The following is a 17,229-nucleotide window of genomic DNA, read 5'->3' as shown; positions in this document are numbered from 1 at the left end:
TCTAGTTCATTTGCTTTGGCCTTAACTTTGAAATTCTCTCTGAATTCCCAAAACTTCGGACTTTAGTAAAAATATAACCATGTTAGTGGTTTTCTTCATTTCCGATTCTACTTATTTACCATTAAATAAAACAATTAAAATAAAGTAATCAAGGAAAATATGCACAATTAGACTTTGAGACATTGTAAAAACAGACAGAAAGTACAATTACAAAATACAAATGGGCAGTGGAGTGAAGGAAGTCATAACTACAACAAGCCACTAGAGGGCACTATTTGCGTGCTTTGATTATGTGCGTGTGGGACAGTACATGGCGCATGCACATTCCAGATGGGACTAAAGACAATATTTCACACAAGGATTGCCCAGCTCCATTCCGTCTGGGAATACGGCCAGTTAGGGTTTAACGGAGAGCACGTGAAGCTCAGTCCAATAGACTGAGGAGTTTATTCACTAAACAGCGAGTCACAGCCAACCTTTAAAAATCTTGACCAAAATAGCCAAATTGGAGATTATTCGCAATTCATCTATTCTAATCTAATTGGTAATCAAATCCCTGTGAATAGACCCCCTGGATTTCAGAAATGACGTGCCCAAGAAAATGGTTAGACGCCATGCAGGGCTCAATACAGCATTTATTAAAAGGGTCATTACATCCTGTTTACTGAATAAGACACATTTAATATAATGATTTAACCCAAGGGACACCGTCCTCAATCGTTTACCAAAATGTTGCCCAGTGACACAATTTGTAATCATGTCAGATGTTGCTCTAATAAATTAAGAAAGGGCATTGATGGGCCCATTGCCTTGGCAGGCTTTTACCTTCATATAGGGTTGTCAAGATCTCTTTTAATGCAGAATAAAAATATTGCATTAAAATATCGACCAAAATAAAAACGTTACAATAGTCTTTCCAGTGTCTGTAACGAGCGCTCACTAAACCTTTAACTAGCTGTAATGCAAGTACAATGCAGGGAGCCATTAAAAAAAAAAAAAAACACTTGCATTGTACTGTGGTGTTTTTCTATAGTCCTGTATAAGATCAGACTCTGGGTTTGCACGGCTGTGTTTCGCCAGGTCCAAAAAATGGAATTTGGAACAGGATGACGTGGTAGATGGAATTCATAGGTTCTTTACAGACACGAGTGTGATAGGTCCAGCGATAGCATCTCACCAATAGTGACTAATAAACTGTACACTAGAACATGCAGAATAAATAGCATACTACCCAGATTCCTCATGCTGCACCCCGTGATAACAGATTCTGGGGCGGCCCACCACCCATCCAGCACACTGTACTGCGTCGCTAGAATAGCAAAATGTCTGCATTTTGTAGACTCTTACTAGCAGATAACTGCCTCCACTGAAACAGTTTTGTGATATATATTGATATAAATCACATTTCTTCTGATGTAAAAATTCTGCATTTATCGCTCAATTTATCAAACTTAAACAAGTTCCCTTTTTAAGTAGGTTACATTACAAATTCTATTAATTTGTATGCATAATGTGCGTAAGCTTTTAAGCAAATGTCTTTGTCCAAAAACTGCGACCTCACTTGCAAATGTGCCAAATTATAAACCCTCGCAAAAACGTTAAAATCCTGACACTATCAACACTTCACACTGTTCTGGCTCTTACAGTTAAAGACAACGTGGCTTACAAACAACAATATTAATTTTCTTCTCTGAAGGAATTGTGGGACATTTGTATTGGGACGCTGTACAAGACGAACACAGAACACACAGTGCGTAAAAATCTGACTCAGCGAACGCATGCATCTGCACAGGAGCTGGTAGTAGGACGCTTGTTTTAAACCTGTCTATTTATATGATTGTTTGGGATCAACTTCTGCCCCATTCAATGGAACATTTTTCCCGACACGTCCTTGCGCTTGAGATCCAGAATTTGTGCATTTTAAAAAGTCCTGAGATTAAAGAAACCCTAGGGGAGGTGATGGTGCCACAATATATGCACTCGGCAATTCAGGACAAGAATAAACCTCCATATCTCAGTAATCTTAAAAACATCTTCCAATGAGGTTTCCAGAACAGACCTCCTTCCTACCATCTTCAACGGAAAGCACACTGTCACTTTGAATGAAAATTTCCAATGGTGACCTCTTCTGGCCAGCCCGCCATAGACTGTGCCATCGATTACAATGACACCATGGCGTTCTAAGGTTAAAGACTCCAAAGTCGTATTGCTCACTTGAATCGAATGCTCCACTGGGCAGAGAAGAGGAATTTCCATAATTACGGAGTTGGCCAATGTCCAGTGAAAGAATAACGTGTTCCAGAGTTGGTTTGGAAGTAAAGTTCCAGTAACTTTTAGAAGCAACTGCCACATTTAGTCTAAATCCGATATATTCTGCTGAAGCAGACTAAGCCTTCCTTCTACCCCAGCGGTGATATAAAGCCCCCAATACACAGGAAATGGGAGTGAGAGTCAGGGTCGGCGGGAGGCACGAGGAGTTCTGCCGCCATGTCAGAAGTGAGAAGTCGGCAGACTGGGTTTGAAGGCAGGATGTTCACACTCAGCTGCACTGAAGTCCGGAGTCTGCCAGAGATCCTCCAGCTTCTGACGCCTCTGATGTCCCTGGGAATAGGAAGTGACAAGGATTTCATTTTGGGCTGAAAGTGTAAGGATAGCGTGAAAACAAAATAAAGTCTGCAGACATATTTATTGATAGCAAACACTTTCCCTGACTCCAGTAAGAAATAAATAAAACAATTCTCCAATAAATCTCTGGTTCAACTATGAGCTTAGATGACAGTATTAAAATGGTGTACTACAATTTAGTTACAGTACAGGTGGTCCTCACTTTAAGACCTACCTGTTTTACGACTACTCGCACTTACGACCAGCTCTCTAGCGTGGGGATTCAAGGGATTCCCACTTTAGAGAGCTGGTCTATGTTCTGGGAATTTTCCCAATATAGATTAGAGGGATTCCCTGCTTCGGTGCGTATGTCTACGTTCGGGTAAATTTCCCCGAACATAGACCTGCACTGGCGCGCATGCTCTGTAATGCATCCTCACTTACCGACCAATTCGTTTTACGAAAGAATCGTAAGAACTGAACCCGGTCGGTAAGTGAGGAGTGTCTTTATATGGATTGCATAAGCCTGCCACAACGTCAATGTTCCCCATTCATGGAGGTCCAACTCTAGCCACCTAATGATTGCTCTTATGAGATAAATCCACTTACTTGGGGAAAACAGGAAAACTTCACCCTGGGGCTTTCTGCAGGGCAAGGTTAAATTGGGCCCTGGAATGAGGCACCTGTGAGAGGGAGTGGTGCAAAACCAGGGAGTTGGCCTAGACTCCCAAATATATTTACATAAGAAACCAAGAGGCTCACTCACCTGAACATACATTATAGGGTGCAATTCATACAAGATCCAGTGCACTCACTCATTCACTAAACAGCAACTTCAATCCACTTACTTGGGAAATGCTTCCTCCTGGGACTCCCAGTAAGTAGATTGATCTCATAAGAGGCATTAGGTTGTTAGAGTAGGACCTGCCAAGAATGGGGTACATTGACCCTGTGGCAGGCTTATACAATGAATAGATACTGTAACTAAGCCTACATTAGGGTGAGCATTTTGTGATTGCGGTTTAATAAATGAGTGAGTGCGCTGGATCTTGCATGTTTATATATAGGGATTTGATGGGTCAATGCTTCCGATGGAGCAGAGCAAACTTTATCTACTATAAAACCACTGTTACCCACATAGTGACATGAGAGCAATAACAGAATAGAAACTAGGAAGAATCAAGGCAGAAATTGTAACAGCGAGACAGGAGGATGAATCACGTAACTGGGAGACTGACCTGCGCGGACAGTCGTACGTCTACGAAGAAGTTGCGAAGACAGGGCTAGCAGCGCTGTATGGAAACAAAGACAGAGAAAACAAAGGGTAGTAAGAGGGAAAATAACACAGGGACAAAACAGCATATTAATACCTCATTAGATCATTTAATTTCTTGCCAATAATGTCATAATTAATAAGAGAGGATTACTGTAAAGACTTGTTCTGGACCAGTCTCGGCCCTATTGGAGGCTTACGGGATACTCTGTACCCACATATGTAATGCTGGAACACGGTTTGCATGTAATAAAAAAAAATACAAAAAACCTTGTATTTTCAATGTGATTCTTGTGAACGGACAGGCACTAAGCTATTACTTCCGCATGAGGAGCTGTAGTGACCAATCACGTGCAGAGGAAAACAAAACTCTCACCTGATTGGCTGTGTGGTGCTCTGTCTCTTCCAACTGTATTTTAATCTCTGGATACAAGGGGTCTCCAGATTTAGGATCTTCTGGATGTGCAGATCGAGGTGTTCCTACTCCAAGGGGTAAGGGAACATGGAAAACATAATGACAGGTTATAAGAAAAATGTCACCAACAGATCTATACACTAATACAGTGTACTCCAAACAACAACACATTCGCTGGACAGCGGGAAACAATACACTGAGATATAGTATACTGCACTTCAATAACTTTCCCCGTATATTCCCAGAGATTCCGATCTCCAACTGTATTATTCCTGTATATCCCCAGATTCCGATCTAGGGCCGCATTATTCCCTGCATATCCCCAGATTCCGATCTACAGCCGCATTATTCCCTGCATATCCCCAGATTCCGATCTACGGCCGCATTATTCCCTGCATATCCCCAGATTCCGATCTACAGCCGCATTATTCCCTGCATATCCCCAGATTCCGATCTAGGGCCGCATTATTCCCTGCATATCCCCAGATTCCGATCTACAGCCGCATTATTCCCTGCATATCCCCAGATTCCGATCTACGGCCGCATTATTCCCTGCATATCCCCAGATTCCGATCTACGGCCGCATTATTCTCTGCATATCCCCAGATTCCGATCTACGGCCGCATTATTCCCTGCATATCCCCAGATTCCGATCTACAGCCGCATTATTCCCTGCATATCCCCAGATTCCGATCTACGGCCGCATTATTCCCTGCATATCCCCAGATTCCGATCTACAGCCGCATTATTCCCTGCATATCCCCAGATTCCGATCTACAGCCGCATTATTCCCTGCATATCCCCAGATTCCGATCTACAGCCGCATTATTCCCTGCATATCCCCAGATTCCGATCTACGGCCGCATTATTCCCTGTATATCCCCAGATTTCGATCTACAGCCGCATTATTCCCTGTATAGCCCCAGATTCCGATCCACGGCCGCATTATTCCCTGTATATCCCCAGATTCCGATCTACGGCCGCATTATTCCCTGTATATCCCCAGTTTCCGATCTACGGCCGCATTATTCCCTGCATATCCCCAGATTCCGATTGACAGGCGCATTATTCCCTGTATATCCCCAGATTCCGATCTACGGCCGCATTATTCTCTGTATATCCCCAGTTTCCGATCTACGGACGCATTATTCCCTGTATATCCCCAGATTCTAATCTACGGCCGCATTATTCCCTGTATATTCCCAGATTCTGATCTACGGCCGCATTATTCCCTGCATATCCCCAGATTCCGATTGACGGGCGCATTATTCCCTGTATATCCCCAGATTCTAATCTCCTGCCGCATTATTCCTGTATATCCCCAGATTCTAATCTCCTGCCGCATTATTCCTGTATATCCTCAGATTCTAATTACCGGCCGCATTATTCCACGTTTATCAATAGATTATAATCTCCAGCCGCATTATTCCTGTATATCCTCAGATTCTAATTACCGCCCGCATTATTCCACGTTTATCAGTAGATTATAATCTCCAACCACATTATTCCTGTATATCCTCAGATTCTAATTACCGGTCACATTATTCCACGTTTATCAATAGATTATAATCTCCAGCCGCATTATTCCTGTATATCCTCAGATTCTAATTACCGGCCGCATTATTCCACGTTTATCAGTAGATTATAATCTCCAACCACATTATTCCTGTATATCCTCAGATTCTAATTACCGGCCGCATTATTCCACGTTTATCAGTAGATTATAATCTCCAGCCGCATTATTCCTGTATATCCTCAGATTCTAATTACCGGCCGCATTATTCCACGTTTATCAGTAGATTATAATCTCCAACCACATTATTCCTGTATATCCTCAGATTCTAATTACCGGCCGCATTATTCCACGTTTATCAGTAGATTATAATCTCCAGCCGCATTATTCTTGTATATCCTCAGATTCTAGTTACCGGCCGCATTATTCCACGTTTATCAGTAGATTATAATCTCCAGCCGCATTATTCCCTGTATAATCCCAGATTTCCATTCCTGGACGCACACTACAGATTCAATACCTATGGAGCTGATCCCACTAACTGCGCTCGCACTGCTCCCGCTGTCCTCCAACCAAGTGCTGTAAGTGAAAGAATCCCGTTTGTGTGGAGTTCCTGAAGACGATGAAGCACTTTCCTGTTTGTGGAAATAACATAAAGATAGTCAATGCGATAAGACAGCAATGTCAGAGATGGAGAGAGGACACATTCTCACAGCCTGACCTTTATCACGCAGAGCAGCAATCACTGAAAGGGTCTGTGAGTTACAATCTGCACGTCATCCCAAACACAATAATTCACAGGGACAGAGATTCCCTTTCTTACTGCAGCACATTAACCTTTACTTCACGTCTGCCCTGGAACTGAGCTACTGATCAGGGAACTCGACTTCTGTAATACACACCGGGGCTTAATCACTAAACTGTAAGCTGTGTAACAGCGAAAAGGAACCCCCTACGTTTTACATAGAAATAGCTTGGCTGGAAAAATAGCCAAGTTTATGAGTCTTTTCAGTTTGGGACCTACAGTGATCATAAAATAAAATCGAGCACCAAAGGTTGGAGACTTACCATCCCGGTGTCTTCTTCATCCAACATTTCATTCTCTTCAACCACGCTAGCGAAACTACTTGCGCTGGAGGAGGAGCGTGAGAAATCCTTCTGGGCTTCAGGTTTGGGAGAGGAGTCCATTCTGAAAATAACCGGATTAAACTAATCGTAATTTTTACAAGACTCCTTTACCAAATACCGTAAATAAAGGCATCGCAGTTATCCTGCACGCATCACAAGCGGCTTCGACCAGCCTTGTTTAAACCAGCAGTTTGGGAGAGGTTTGTGCCGTAGATGTACCTGTTCTTCGTGGTGGGCATTTCAGGGGAGCTGTGAGTCGAGGAGTTCTCCGATTTGGGTTCCTGGGAAACATTTCCACTGTCTGGGGTCTTCTGAGCACCATTTGGACTTTCCCTGTCAAGCAATTGAATGGAGGTGGCAATCATCTTTATATTATATCACTATATTGTTTTACTAGTGTCTATTTATGCTATCATTGTATTGTATGTTTATATAATTATCAAATTATCGTTTTATTATCAGCATAATTACATTGTTTTATCATAAAAATCATATCATATAAGAATATCATGTCGTTGCGTATTTTTACATTATCCAGGGGATACATGATGGCGAACGGAGTATTAAAGGATAATAGCGCCATCAACGTATCTCTGGAGATACTATAATAAGGGAGTGAGGGTAGAGTTTTCCAGGATATCGTTGTTGCCTCTGGCTATGCAAACAAACAATGTAGAGTTTTTTTGCTTATTAGCCGAGCAGAGGGGCCAGGCTGTAGGCGCTATTCTAGGAAATGGTTGTTCGCAAATGAGCTCCATAACCACTCTAGTGAGTTATAGTGGTTATGGTACTTAAAAAATCAATTTACTCCTATGGCAGCATTAGTACACATGTCTTAATCTATTTGATATGGTGGTTGTTATACCATCGAGCAGTGCGGTGTGACTGGGACAGACCAATGTCCTTATTATAGCCTTTCTCCCTTTATAGATACGCCCACTAATCTTAGGAGGCCATGCGCTTCTCAGCGTCCGTAACATCACGCAGCATAGGATTTGAAAACATAATCTGCCTATTGGGAAGATCATGTAATAGATTATTATGATATATGTTATCATATATCATAATCATCTTACATCCTTATCATGTGTAATCATATTATGTCAATGTGCAGTATATATCACAAAGCCCTGAGATTACCCCAAAATCCCGATCCAACCACAAATACCAAATACTAGACAAGACTCAAACTGTGACAAGTAAATATTGCCAAACTAAAGGATCTGGAGGGCAGGGGCTGGTAAGTGTGACAAAGAGGAAACTAAAAAAATCCAGAGCTTTCATTTTTTATTTATTAAATGTATGTCCATTTTGTCTATTATTCTATACCCCATGTAATGCAATGTATCGAACAAGACTCCCTTCCTGCATTCCTGGACTATCACAGTGCGACGCAGAACACGGAGGTTCTGTTCAGAATTCTGTATCCACAATCTGACCTCTTACCTCCGCTCCTGGACCTCCTGGATATTCTCTATTCCTATAGCGCTGCTTCTCCGCGAGCTGAATGGCCCAGACTTCTTCCTGGTTGGACTTTTTCCTGGTACAATCAATGACTGAAAAACATTAAATTCCTTCAAAAAACATTCAACCCAAAGGAATGAATCTGTAGCTCTTACTGAGACGATTACCCCAAACTAGAAAGGTGTCAGCACCTTATATTAACCCCAGCCGTGAAGATACACTAAAAAGGCACCATAGTGACATTTACTCCCAGACTACAGATTACAGAGTAATAGTGAAAGTGCAGGTATGTCAATCATTCTGTACATGTGGGATATGTTACGGAGGCCTGCATACTGTAGCCTTTATCAGTAAATCCTCGGCCATTCTATGTTTCCTGTGTATTACATGTACCCGCCACATGCTTACATAGAGATATCAGCAAAGACATCTCCAGAACTACATCTCCTCACCGACACACCACACATAACTAAAACCACTTCACCCACATACACCATAACTACACCTCCTCACCGACACACACCACATAACTAAAACCACTTCACCCACATACACCATAACTACACCTCCTCACCGACACACACCACATGACTAAAATCACTTCACCCACATACACCATAACTACACCTCCTCACCGACACACACCACATAACTAAAACCACTTCACCCACATACACGTCCTCACCGACACACACCACATAACTAAAACCACTTCACTCACATACACCATAACTACACCTCTCACCGACACACCACATAACTAAAACCACTTCACCTGCATAAACCATAATTACACCTCTTAACCTGCATGCACCATAACTACACCTCCTCACGGGCACACACAGCATAACTAAAACCCCTTCACCCACATACACCTTAACTACATCTCTTAACCTGCATACACTATAACTACACCTCATCACTGACACACACCACATAACTAAAACCATTTCACCCGCATACACCATAACACACCACATAACTAAAATGTCTTTACCCGCATTAAACATAGCTACATCTACTTACTTGCGCACACTTCACATACTCTATAACTACAACTCTCCACCTGCACACACACACACCACCTCTTTATGTACACGCTCAGTGTGCAGCATATAATATCACAAAGCTAATCTAGCTATATATTGTAGCTACACATCTTCACCCCCATCACCTCATCACCCACACACTCCATACCTTACATCTCATCACTCACATCTTCCATATCTTTATCACTCACACCTTACACCTCAAAATTTACATACCCCACACCTTACACCTTGTCGTTGACAAACCCAATAATCTTCCACCTTGTCACTCACACTCCATACCATACACCAAATCACTCATTCCATACCGGACTCTTAACACAACATCACTCACAGAATAACAACCCTCTAACTGTCAGTGTGGATTTACAAAATCATGGATTGTTAAATATTATTAGTGGTAATAAAGCATTCGTAAAAAAGATTTCAGCAAGGCATTGTACTGGGAAGTTTATGAAAAGAAAACGCTAATCAATTTCATCCTGAAACCACAGTGACTCAATATCCCACCCTGTGCAGTGGGCCAAGAGCCTTGTTTTAGGACACAAAAGGTCTTGGATGTAATCACACGGGAGATATGAGGAATGGCTTTTTGTTAAAGATCATGGAGGAGGGGACATTCCAGTTGAGATCCCAATACAATCCTTGCAGATCCCGTGACCTCATCATGCAAAGCAGAGCCAGATAGCAGGAGATAAGCATCCACCTCTTCTATGGTTCCTATGCCTATGGCACTTCCGCGGCGTCCATGCCTACTGGGGGCTTTCCCGGGCACAAGCAATGACTAGCAAGCCAAAGAGAGCACAAGCAATGGAGGACAAAGAAAAGGGGAGACATCACAGCAGGAAGATGAGGAATTGAGGAGGAACAGAGAGTGACGGAAAAAAAGAAGAGCAGAGGGGAGAGGAGTGACATGAAAGAACAGTGAAAGAATATGTGTGGAATAGCAAGAATAAAGGGGCAGAGGGTGGAGGAACATAAAATGGAGGAGAGGAGAGTTGTGGGACATAACATGGAGGAGTGGAGAGTAGTGGGACATAACATGGAGGAGTGGAGAGTGGTGGGACATAACATGGAGGAGTGGAGAGTAGTGGGACATAACATGGAGGAGTGGAGAGTGGTGGGACATAACATGGAGGAGTGGAGAGTGATGAGACATAACATGGAGGAGTGGAGAGTGGTGGGACATAACATGGAGGAGTGGAGAGTGATGAAACATAACATGGAGGAGTGGAGAGTGGTGGGACATAACATGGAGGAGTGGAGAGTGGTAGGACATAACATGGAGGAGTGGAGAGTAGTGGGACATAACATGGAGGAGTGGAGAGTGGTGGGACATAACATGGAGGAGTGGAGAGTGGTGGGACATAACATGGAAGAGTGGAGAGTGATGAGACATAACATGGAGGAGTGGAGAGTGGTAGGACATAACATGGAGGAGTGGAGAGTGGTGGGACATAACATGGAGGAGTGGAGAGTGGTGGGACATAACATGGAGGAGTGGAGAGTGGTGGGACATAACATGGAGGAGTGGAGAGTGGTGGGACATAACATGGAGGAGTGGAGAGTGGTGGGACATAACATGGAGGAGTGGAGAGTGGTGGGACATAACATGGAGGAGTGGAGAGTGGTGGGACATAACATGGAGGAGTGGAGAGTGGTGGGACATAACATGGAGGAGTGGAGAGTGGTGGGACATAACATGGAGGAGTGGAGAGTGGTGGGACATAACATGGAGGAGTGGAGAGTGGTGGGACATAACATGGAGGAGTGGAGAGTGGTGGGACATAACATGGAGGAGTGGAGAGTGGTGGGACATAACATGGAGGAGTGGAGAGTGGTGGGACATAACATGGAGGAGTGGAGAGTGGTGGGACATAACATGGAGGAGTGGAGAGTGGTGGGACATAACATGGAGGAGTGGAGAGTGGTGGGACATAACATGGAGGAGTGGAGAGTGGTGGGACATAACATGGAGGAGTAGAGAGTGGTGGGACATAACATGGAGGAGTAGAGAGTGGAGGAGCAGAGCGTATAATGTTAAGCAGAAGATGGAGACGAAAGATCACAGGGTGGTGTAGCAGAGAGGTGGTGTAGGAGAGAAAGGACATGCAGAAAGTGAAACATCACAGGATGGTGTAGGAGAGAGAGGAGAATCAGTGGGTAAATAGAGAGTAGAGAATCACAGAGTGATGAATTAGACAGTAAATGGTCGATCGAGCGTGTAGGAGCAGAGAAAAGGATTACAGAATTCACATTAGAATTAGGGGTTTTAAAAGTTAGGAAAAAGGGCAACAGACAAAGCCAGGCGTTTATCCAGACAGGGAGAGGAGAACGAGGAAAGAAAAGAAAGAATAAAAAATGAGAAAATCGTGCACTTAATGAAGTTACTGTAAGTACAACGGTTATTAATTACACCATGAATTCAGGAACCCATGCCGGTAATTTAAGAATTAGCAATTTATAGTAAAGTTGTCAATGAGGTGCTCGCTCGTGATCAGTAATGGCAAAGTGACCAACAGTACACATTACACACGCTGACCATGGTGTAGGAGATTAGGGCTTAAACAGAAAAGAGGGGCTCAGATTTCTAAAACTATCCATTGTTATAAAGACGACACACATTGCCTTTGACAAAATACCCAAAGCTTCACAACTCACTATTATTAGATTCATGAACATTAGATATAACTAGGGCCAGATTAATTAACTCATACAATAAATGAATCTGAAATCTCATTATTTATGTATATTGCACCATTACACCTTACATTCTCTGCTAGTAGAGTTTACTGCATCCTGTTTTATTACAGGAATAGTTGCATATCGTTATGTAATACGTAGATATTAGAATACATTTTTCTGCAGATATATTCTCACCGGGGCTCACAAGATAATGGGGTACAAGTTACTTACTATTCCTGGGGGTTTGGCGTTCTCAGGATTGTTGTGTCCAAAGCTTCCGCTATGGCTTGTAGAGACCGTATGCTGCTTTTTACTGCTGAGACCCATGGCGTCCATAGACTGACTGCGACTTCGTATGACGCGCTGCAGAGAGTACAGGACTAGTTAGCCGCCAACTTTACGGTAAACAAAGTACGTTCACATCTTACAGTCTGGGTCAGGGAAAAATGGCATCGAAGAAACTTCGTAGAGACAGGAATAGCTTTGGGCTATTATTATCGCCATTTATATAGCGCTAGCAGATTCCATAGCGCTTTACAATATTATTAGAGGGGGGATTTAACTATAAATAGGACAATTACAAGAAAACCCACAGAAACGATAGGTTGAAGAGGGCTCTGCTCAAACGAGCTTACAGTCTATATACAGGTGATACTCGAAAAATTAGAATATCGCGCAAAAGTTAATTTATTTCAATAATGCATGTAAAATGGGAAACTAATATATGAGATATACGCAAAGCAAGATAGTTAAAGCCGTGATTTGTCATAAGTGCGATGATTATGGCTTACAGCTCATGAAAACCCCAAATCCACAATCTCAGTAAATTAGAATATTGTGAAAAGGTGCAATATTCTAGGCTCACAGTGTCCCACTCTAATCAGCTAAGTAAGCCATAACACCTGCAAATGGTTTCTGAGCCTTCAAATGGTCTCTCAGTCTGGTTCAGTAGGAATCATAATCATGGGGAAGACTGCTGACCTGACAGTTGTGCAGAAAACCATCATTGACACCCTCCATGAGGAGGGAAAGCCTCAAAAGGTAATTGCGAAGGAAGTTGGATGTTCCCAAAGTGCTGTATCAAAGCACATTAATAGAAAGTTATGTGGAAGGGAAAAGTGTGGAAGAAGAAGGTGCACAAGCAGCAGGGATGACCGCAGCCTGGAGAGGATAGTCAGGAAAAGGACATTCAAAAGTGTTGGGGACTTTCACAAGGAGTGGACTGAGGCTGGAGTCAGTGCATCAAGAGCCACCACACACAGACGAATCCTGGACATGGGCTTCAGGTGTCGTATTCCTCTTGTCAAGCCGCTCCTGAACAACAAAGAAAGTCAGAAGCATCTTACCTGGGTTAAAAAAAAACAGACACGGTCTGTTGCTCAGTGGTCCAAAGTCCTCTTTTCTGATGAGAGCAACTTTTGCATCTCATTTGTTAACCAAGGACCCAGAGTCTGGAGGAAGAATGGAGAGGCACACACTGCAAGATGCTTGAAGTTTCCACAGTCTGTGTTGATTTGGGGAGCCATGCCATCTGCTAGTGTTGGTCCACTGTGCTTCATTAAGTCCAGGATCAACGCAGCCGTCTACCAGGAGATTTTGGAGCACTTCATGCTTCCTTCCATAGATGAGTTTTATGGGGATGCTGACAGCTCCAGCAGGACTGGAAAAGCACCAAAGCCTGGTTCAATGACCGTGGGATTACTGTGCTTGATTGGCCAGCAAACTCGCCTGACTTGAACCCCATAGAGAATCTATGGGGCATTGCCAAGAGAAAGATGAGAGACCGAACAATGCAGAAGAGCTGAAGGCCGCTATTGAAGCATCCTGGTCTTCCATAACACCTCAGCAGTGCCACAGGCTGATAACTTCCATGCCACGCCGCATTGAGGCAGTAATTGCTGCAAAAGGGGCCCAAACCAAGTACTGAGTCCATATGCATGTTTATACTTTTCAGAGCTCCGATATTGTTCTATGTACACTCCTTGTTTTATTGATTGCATGTAATATTCTAATTTACTGAGATTGTGGATTTGGGGTTTTCATGAGCTGTAAGCCATAATCATCGCACTTATGACAAATCACGTTGGCTTGAACTATCTTGCTTTGCATGTAATGCGTCTATCTCTTATATTAGTTTCCCCTTTTATGTTGCATTACTGAAATAAATGAACTTTTGCACGATATTCACATTTTTCGAGTATCACCTGTATATAGTACATATCTACACTCCCTAATAAAGTATTGAACGAGGAGTTTTCACCAATTAATAAATTGAATTATTTGTTTCCAGGAAATGCGCAATCCAATAGTGGAAATGAATAGAAAAAAAACATGTATCTCAAACTAAAGGGACACAGGGGTATTTTCACTAAACAGCCAAATGCAGTGAATGGACAACAGTCTTTCAACTAAATTGTCAGATCAGTCAAAACTGTTTGGCAAATAAACATCTGTGTATCGGATTACAAGGTGACTGTAGGCTGCGTAGATTTCAATCCACAATGTGTATTCCTCTAGAAAGCAAATATAAAGGATTCGATGGCTGAAACACATTTTCTTTAACCCTTGCAAGTCCCCAAGAAGTCCCAGTCGCCATCGCACTGCCTAAACTCTGTGATCTCCACTTCTAATGCGGAATCAGGTGTCATCCCTGCGTGACTTCATTTAAGAGATAATTAAGCACGGGCATTCATTGTCTGGAAGCGCTGGATGGAAGCTCTGCATTTCCGGAGTCTCTGCTGCTGCAGATTTCAATTTCGATCAAACAAATATTTACTGCAAAACCATCTGTGCCTCTCATTAAACCAAACTAATTCAAATCACAAAGAACGGACCGTCCGTCTCTGTATGTCGTATGAGTCAGCAGGAATATCTGCTTAACGCAGACAACCTGAGTCCTGCAGCACATGGAGGTCTGCAATTTGCAACAGTCTGTGTGTGCGCGTCGGTATATATACGTACGTTGCAGTGCAATCTGTGTGTGTCGTACGTTGAAGCACAGTCTGTGTGTGTCGTACGTTGCAGCGCAGTCTGTGTGTGTCGTACGTTGCAGCGCAGTCTAATTGTGTCATAGGTTGCAGCGCAGTCTGTGTGTGTCGTACATTGCAGCGCAGTCTGTGTGTGTCGTACGTTCAGCGCAGTCTGTGTGTGTCGTACGTTGCAGCGCAGTCTGTGTGTGTCGTACATTGCAGAGCAGTCTGTGTGTGTCGTACATTGCAGAGCAGTCTGTGTGTGCCGTACGATGCAGAGCAGTCTGTGTGTGCCGTACGATGCAGAGCAGTCTGTGTGTGCCGTACGATGCAGAGCAGTCTGTGTGTGCCGTACGTTGCAGCGCAGTCTGTGTGTGCCGTACGTTGCAGCGCAGTCTGTGTGTGCCGTACGTTGCAGCGCAGTCTGTGTGTGCCGTACGTTGCAGCGCAGTCTGTGTGTGTCGTACATTGCAGAGCAGTCTGTGTGTGCCGTACGATGCAGAGCAGTCTGTGTGTGCCGTACGATGCAGAGCAGTCTGTGTGTGCCGTACGTTGCAGCGCAGTCTGTGTGTGTCGTACATTGCAGAGCAGTCTGTGTGTGTCGTACATTGCAGAGCAGTCTGTGTGTGTCGTACATTGCAGAGCAGTCTGTGTGTGTCGTACATTGCAGAGCAGTCTGTGTGTGTCGTACATTGCAGAGCAGTCTGTGTGTGTCGTACATTGCAGAGCAGTCTGTGTGTGCCGTACGATGCAGAGCAGTCTGTGTGTGCCGTACGATGCAGAGCAGTCTGTGTGTGCCGTACGATGCAGAGCAGTCTGTGTGTGCCGTACGATGCAGAGCAGTCTGTGTGTGCCGTACGATGCAGAGCAGTCTGTGTGTGCCGTACGATGCAGAGCAGTCTGTGTGTGCCGTACGATGCAGAGCAGTCTGTGTGTGCCGTACGATGCAGAGCAGTCTGTGTGTGCCGTACGATGCAGAGCAGTCTGTGTGTGCCGTACGATGCAGAGCAGTCTGTGTGTGCCGTACGATGCAGAGCAGTCTGTGTGTGCCGTACGATGCAGAGCAGTCTGTGTGTGCCGTACGTTGCAGCGCAGTCTGTGTATAACACTAGCTGATTATGGATGTGATGTTACAGAGGGTTATTTTAGACGTAGATACGGTAATAAGAATATGTCAGAAGAAGGTTATTTGATTAAATCCACGCAGCATTTCATATTAACACAGAACGTAATCTCACACATAATCCCGACTGTGAACAAGAATCGCATCACAGTGCAACAAGCCGCAGATTTAACGCTATGAATTAGGATTTTCATAGAATCTTCCCCTCACCTTAAAAGACTCAAAGAATCCCCCTCCGCCACCTCCTCCATTCTCCATCTTGTCGTCATCGCCGCAGAGTCCCATCATGCACTGGCTGTTAATGTGCAGCTCTTCATACAATGTCTCCAACAGCGCTACACGCGTGCGTTCCTGAGGAGAAAACCACAAGCAGCCATGATGGATCATTAAAATATATAAATTACTGAACTTCAGGAGAAAAGCCAGTAACAAAAAGGGTTAGAGAGTCTGTGCGAGCTCACTCCATCTTAGCAAACAAACAGTGAGTGCTCACTCCAATACCACTATCTTATTAAATACACAGTGAGTGCTCACTCCAATACCACTATCTTATTAAATACACAGTGAGTGCTCACTCCAATACCGCTATCTTAATAAATACACAGTGAGTGCTCACTCCAATACCGCTATCTTATTAAATACACAGTGAGTGCTCACTCCAATACCTCTATCTTAATAAATACACAGTGAGTGCTCACTCCAATACCGCTATCTTAATAAATACACAGTGAGTGCTCACTCCAATACCGCTATCTTATTAAATACACAGTGAGTGCTCACTCCAATACCTCTATCTTAATAAATACACAGTGAGTGCTCACTCCAACACCGCTATCTTATTAAATACACAATGAGTGCTCACTCCAATACCACTATCTTAATAAATACACAGTGAGTGCTCACTCCAATACCTCTATCTTATTAAATACACAGTGAGTGCTCACTCCAATACCGCTATCTTAATAAATACACAGTGAGTGCTCACTCCAATACCGCTATCTTATTA

At 43.5% G+C, this 17,229-nt stretch overlaps 1 protein-coding gene across 12 annotated transcripts in view; it reads right to left on the bottom strand.

Annotated features, from left to right (window-relative positions):
- Nucleotides 1-2,496: 2,496 nt before the first annotated feature.
- RAP1GAP (RAP1 GTPase activating protein) overlaps nt 2,497-17,229 on the bottom strand; it is a 150,617-nt gene continuing 135,884 nt past the window's right edge. For 9 of the 12 annotated variants that reach the window (XM_063436659.1, XM_063436660.1, XM_063436649.1 and 6 more), the window contains 10 exons: nt 16,434-16,574; nt 12,363-12,494; nt 10,153-10,230; nt 8,380-8,489; nt 7,153-7,266; nt 6,874-6,994; nt 6,326-6,440; nt 4,254-4,360; nt 3,843-3,896; nt 2,497-2,601 (listed from right to left, as the gene is read on the bottom strand). In XM_063436659.1, the coding sequence (XP_063292729.1) occupies nt 3,888-3,896; nt 4,254-4,360; nt 6,326-6,440; nt 6,874-6,994; nt 7,153-7,266; nt 8,380-8,489; nt 10,153-10,230; nt 12,363-12,494; nt 16,434-16,574 (927 nt within the window). In that variant the 3' untranslated portion in view covers nt 2,497-2,601; nt 3,843-3,887. The remainder of the gene's footprint in view (nt 2,602-3,842; nt 3,897-4,253; nt 4,361-6,325; nt 6,441-6,873; nt 6,995-7,152; nt 7,267-8,379; nt 8,490-10,152; nt 10,231-12,362; nt 12,495-16,433; nt 16,575-17,229) is intronic. The other 3 variants (XM_063436650.1, XM_063436652.1, XM_063436653.1) reach the window with 3 other exon arrangements.

The sequence above is a fragment of the Pelobates fuscus genome, chromosome 11 (assembly GCF_036172605.1).
Source record: "Pelobates fuscus isolate aPelFus1 chromosome 11, aPelFus1.pri, whole genome shotgun sequence".
NCBI classification, from domain to species: Eukaryota; Metazoa; Chordata; class Amphibia; order Anura; family Pelobatidae; genus Pelobates; species Pelobates fuscus.
The sequence above is the reverse complement of the archived record's forward strand: the minus strand, read 5'-3'. Positions and strand labels throughout refer to the sequence as shown.